The sequence below is a fragment of the Cariama cristata genome, unplaced genomic scaffold (assembly GCF_000690535.1).
Source record: "Cariama cristata isolate BGI_N322 unplaced genomic scaffold, ASM69053v1 scaffold4576, whole genome shotgun sequence".
Lineage (NCBI taxonomy): Eukaryota > Metazoa > Chordata > Aves > Cariamiformes > Cariamidae > Cariama > Cariama cristata.
In genome coordinates, this window is record NW_009623729.1 from 70,195 (window position 1) to 76,194 (window position 6,000).

General features: G+C 36.5%; 1 protein-coding gene across 2 annotated transcripts in view; it reads right to left on the reverse strand.

The window, feature by feature from the left end:
• Nucleotides 1-4,013, reverse strand: part of LYST (lysosomal trafficking regulator) — a 69,256-nt gene extending 65,243 nt beyond the window's left edge. For both annotated transcript variants that reach the window (XM_009702869.1, XM_009702868.1), the window contains exons 1-2: nt 3,822-4,013; nt 1,378-1,468 (exon numbers count right to left, since the gene is read on the reverse strand). In XM_009702869.1, the coding sequence (XP_009701171.1) occupies nt 1,378-1,468; nt 3,822-4,013 (283 nt within the window). The remainder of the gene's footprint in view (nt 1-1,377; nt 1,469-3,821) is intronic.
• Nucleotides 4,014-6,000: the final 1,987 nt, after the last annotated feature.

Here is a 6,000-nt window from a genome sequence, read left to right on the forward strand (position 1 = left end):
AGAAATATCATCTGCTTTGGAGGCAGGGAATTACCCAGGAGTACTTGATCAAACAGAGGATATTTCCTGCACAGAAAGAATAATGCTGCCTATCACAAGTGGATTTATTTCAGTGTAAGAAAAAAAAAAGAGTTCTTACCACAAAACTGGATACATCATGTTTACTGCATCAGTACTATGACAAGGAAATTCGTAGAAGTAAAATCTGTACATTATGCCAAGTACAAAACCAGAATATCTTAAAACCTACTTACACAACAGCATTTTAAACTAACCCTGGAAAAGTCACTAAGCTCTCATAAGATAACCAAAACATTTCTTTAATTTAATCATGCTTACAGGAGCATGAAAGAATGATGCAACTGAGCAAGCAGGAAAGTTTATTATATAAAAGTGCTATGAAACTGGCACTTCAAACAGTTCAAGTCCACAAACATTAACAAAAGTCTTCAACTTGCAGGAGCGCTAAATAGCAAAAAGAATTGGGAGAGTTTCAGGTAAGAATCCTCAGGAACTCTCTCAGACAAGTAACTTTGTTTCATCCTCTTTGTTTTATCCTCTAATAGGGAAAAAGATTGCATGGGACAAATGCAAGAGCCCAAAACAAAACAAACACAATAAACAAAAACATCACTGCCATTTCCTGTTTGCTTTTTGCACAGAATTTATTTTGTATCATCTCCTTCATTTCTTTATTTGACTTTAAACTGACTCTTTGACAGTTGAACACTTGTGATTTGATTCCTCAATTAGCACATCAGTTTGACACAGAACATTGTATTTTCTAAGGAATGAAGCCTGGTTCTATTCATAATCATCGAGTATTACTCTTTTTCAGGGCCTGCCTCCCTGGTAACATTGCACTTTTTCATACTCTCTTGTCCACTGTTTCACTTTAAGTTTATTCTCTACTTCCCATTTCTTCAATTTCAGAAGAAAAAGTCTGTCTCATTCTGCCTCCAGTGTCTGCATGTATCACTTTTGTTTTTAAAATGAATCAGTATGTTTTCCCCTTCTACTGGTCATGAAATACTTCACACCAAAAATATCATATACTCTTTCAAATCTCTTTTCCCTGCACATCACCTGAAAATAAAAAAAAAATCTCACCACCACCAAGTTCAGCTCCACAGTAATGTGAGCATGGCCTTTCATTGACCAAGAGCCTTCACCTTCTCTGTACAATTTTGATCATCTTATACACTGACAGAACATTGGTATTTTTGAGTTTAAACTCTCTGCAGAATCCACATCTTGATTCTACGTTAAGATGATATATATTACAATGAACTACTACTCTTTAGCCGGGAGTCCTAAGCTCTGTAGTAATACACAAACCACTTTTAGGTCCTTAATACTGTAAGTGATAAAACATACCTATTGCTTTTTCTTCTTGGACAGGGATTTTCCACACCAATGGCAGAAGTGACAGAAGGAGGGTCAGAAGTTCTTCCCGACATGTCAGCTCCTATGTTAGAAACAGAACAGAAACCAAAAGTTCTGTACTTAAAAAAAACAGATTAACCTTATTTTACAAAGTTATTCAATATTCAGTTCCCTATGCCTTTCTGCTGTCTTATGCACTGACAATGACCTAACTGCAAAAAGGGCTATAATTATTAACTAGAGCCAATCCAAGAGCATCCAAGATATTTATTACACCTCTGCAACTGTTTCTACACAAAGCTCTCCTAATCCCTCTTGTTGAAGGAATTCCTCAACCAAAGAACAAAACCAGAAAAGTCAAAAGCAAATAACTTGTTGATTTAAACAAAGCCAACATGAAGCCCAAGACAAGTTTGAAACTCTTGTGGTTCCAAAAACGTAACTTGGGAGAACTTTATGGGAAACCTCCTACTTTCTCCAAAATGAGCCCCTTAAGCAGATGAGAAAACCTTACATTTATCAAGTGATGTTATTGACTCACAACAGAAAAGTGAAGTTTTATGGGAGGAAAGAGGGAAGGTTACTCTTAATTAAAAAAGAGAATAACCAGTAAAAAAAACCCTCACTCCTGGGATTCTAAGACTTATACGCTAAGAACTTCAATGCAGAGACAAACAGTAGAAGGCACAGAATTCAAACACAATTCCTTTACGGGGTGCTATGCAGCACTATCAGAATGTTTTCAGTCCTAAAGATCAAAAATTTTCAAATACAAAAAGCTGACTCGCACATTTTGGCAGTTAACATCATTCAGGGATACGTAGCTGAAGCAACGTCCTTCTCCAAAAATTCAAGGTAGCAATGAAATTAAGATGTATGGATATAAGCAACTTAAATAGTTTACATATAACAAATATATACAGTTATATATAGAGCTATATATAATAAATAATATTTGTCTGATGACACTATCAATTTAAATGAAAATTTAAAAAAATCTAAAACTATTGATACAATAGAATTAGACTGGAAAACTAAGATTTTCAAAATCATTCTCCCAATTCTCTTCTGCTACTAAAGGTATTCTCAGCAAGAAAATTAATTAGGAATGGGAATGAGCAATACAGCATTCAAAGCACAATAAGACTGGAAAAAGCAAAACATTAACTCTTCAAATTTCAGTGGTACACCTCCAGAAATTTGACTGTCCTCATTAATCAAGTTTATCTTCCCCTCACCTTCTTAAAAAAGTTATTTCCTCAGGAAATAATTGCTGAATTACTGAAGCTGCATGAAGAATGCCACAAGCTTCCCCCCCCTCCATCTACTTCAGAAGTGGGTTTTTATTGCAGGGGAGGCACATGGAATCCCTCATTTTCTTCTTATGTGAAAGTCAGCTGTTTTTCCAGCAGCTCTAGTCCCGAAGCCTCTATTAACAGCAACTATGCAAAACTCAAGTGACATCTAAAAAACCCACAGCTCTAGAAGTGGTAAGGATTCTTCTTAGCAATTACATGTAATTGCAGTCTCGTGGATTTACTGTTTAGCCAGGGCATCTACTGGAATCCAGAATGAAGCCAGCAGACCCAACTGGAATCTTAGCACAAATCATCTCATGCAGGAGAAGAAAATCTCCAAGAACAATTTCACCAGCGTTAACAGCTGACCTCACTTTAGACAAGGGCTGTCTAAACTCAACCAGGACTCACTTGGTTCATTCTTTCTAAACACTGGGATCTGCAGTTGCAAAGCACAAAGACTTAATGCACATCTTATCTTACCTATTGCTTAGTACATAGTCGATGGTGTTGAAGAGGAAGGAGAAGAGAAAGAAGAGAAGAAAATGGACATCTGCAGCTACAGGGATGTGTGCTAGACTTTTTATATAAAAATAGTATAAACTGATCATCTCTTCTAAAATGCTTTCTCTTTTGAGCTAAATTTAACATAATAGTAAATATTTTCTAAGTAACTTGTTCTTGAACAAAAAGCAAAAATATATCTCATGGCCCATAAACAAAAAGGATATATTTTAATTCTATTCTATTGCCTTAAACCAGGAGGACCTTCTCAAATTAAAAACTGCCAGTTTGTACTGCAGGTTCAGTAAACACTCATTTCTCTTGAAAATTCTAACATATTGCTTCTTTCCACCCAGCTACTGCACTTGAGCTTCACACAGGCCTTAACTAGTCAAGTTTAGCAACTATCAGCTGGCGAACAGGTACACGATTAACTACTTTTTTCTTTTTCTGTTCTTGCTGAAAGACAGAATGCAAATGCAACAAATCCTTTTGAATTTCTAGTCTTCTCAATTAACTCACACATTCTACCATAAAAAGGCAAGAAAGTAGCACCAAGAAGAACATGAGCCAGACAAATCCACACAGTCAAAGCTCAATACAAAAATTACAGGTAGGTGAGGAAAAACTTACCTGATCGATAGTTGAGTTCAGTGTGGTAAGCAAAATAAACCCACGGCCTTGAACCAAGTATTGTCCCAATGCTGCCATATGAGTTTCTTCTTCCTCATCTTCCTTGGCCTCTGCCCTCTGTACCACTGCATTGCACAGCCTGTTGACATCTGTCAAGAATTCCCGTGCCAGTGAGTTACTGGCACTGCTCATGTCTGAGCTGTAAGTAGAGGAAAGTACAGAAATTACATCCATCAGAAAATACATTCCTTATGGAAAGACGACTAGGGGAAGAGAGGAGCGTTTCTTCCCCATATCCCACCCTCACAAAGGATGGAGTGTCTGCAGAACTGAGGAATCAATATACCACTGTAGGGTGGAAGGGAATGGGAAGGATGAGCTTAGAGAATTTCATTTATTTCAGCAAAACTTTAGCTAATGGCCCACAACCCCAAACACTCATTTTATAAAGCTATCAGGTACAAGCCCGCGACACACAGCGTTCCTTCCCACTGCATAAATGAAAGCTAATGACTGTTTCAGCTTTTCTTTGTAACCTAGATGTGAGTTTCAACCTTTCTCTGCTTCTAAAAGGTATTTAACCTGAAGCACAAGGGGAAAACAGGCAGCTCCTACATGGCACTGTACAGAAAACATGTTCTTTAATAGTTTGTTTGAACATGTTATCTTCTACCTTGTTAAGTATTCCAACAGTATGCAAATTGTTTCAAGGGGAAAAGAGAAAAAAATTAATGAGTTAAGATAAATATGGGAGTTTCAGAAATACAACGCCTTAGATTTACCAGCTCTCATGGTGTTTTCCTTCAAGCACGACTGAGTGGGTGGCAGTCACTACTCCAGTGCACTTAATTCAAGATATAATTCTACTGCACGCGTTCTGGAGAAAATACCAAATGCATTTGTACTGATTCCCAAACTGATTAATTTTTCTTTAGATAATGCACACAAAGCACTCATACACTTCCTTTATTCACTCTATCTTGTAAAAACACTTTCTTGTTTTCTCTTATGCCACAGCATTGTTTGGTTGGTCAGCACTATTATATGTTGAAACATTTAAAACAAACATGAAATCAAACAATAGCAGAAATGCAAGACTCCGCTGTAGACAACTCGCCAGAGGATCACTGAGGAAGGTGAAACAAAATCAAGAATCAGTGATGGCAGCTATAGAAACAAGAACATTTAATCCACATAAACCCACTTAATGAATACTAGGGCATATTTAACTCCTTTTATTTCTGTATAAACAGTTGAAGCAAAACCTTTGAAGGTCAATTATTTTCAACATGCAAAAAGACAGCTAAATAACTTTCAGTATAAGATTCGAAATATAGCAGGTAGATTGATCACGAAACTTCTATGTGCAATTATTAGGTAAAAAATAAGACCCTGTAAGAAAAGGCAAGTTTGTTAGCACTAATGGTACAGAAATCTCCTTTTACTGGCCAGACTCTGAATACTTCTGATGACATTCACTGTAGAAGTAACAGGAAAATTCTTACTAGAATTACTTTGCCAGCTTAACACATTTATCTTTTATCTGGAAGAAAAAACAAATATATTCCAGAAATATCACCCCTGGTTCAGCTGTTTTCAAAGAAAGATACATCACGGTTAACATGCAATTTCCTTGTTTTTAAAACCCATTTTATGATAGCTATTTGAAGTTTGTGAAGAGTCCTTGATGGGGTGTTTGAGTTTTAAAGCTCTAGTTTTCACTTTGAGCTTACGATTGTGCACAAACCAAAATCCTATTACAGAGAAAATATGTTAACCTTATATGTACCAGTTAAAGTTAATTAGTTTATAAAATGAGCTAGGTATGCAAGTTTAAACATTTCCCTCTAGAAACCATATGAACTTTTAGTGATCACTACCTGCATACAAAATACTTGAAGCACTTGCAGCTCTAGGTACAAGTGATGGATAGTATGAGAAACTGAATTAGCAGTCAGGTGCTGACGTAAATGCATTTTAAACCTGTCCTATTTTGTCCTGACAGATAACCAATCTTTACTACATTAAGCACTGGGGAAGATGTAGTCAATAAAATTGGAAAGGAACAGTATTTATCTGTTCTGTACAGTCCACTGAAGCAATTTAAGAGTTACTTCTCTCCTACCTCTTTAACCCTCTCCAATCCTAACAAGATGAGAACAGGCAATGCTTCCCCACG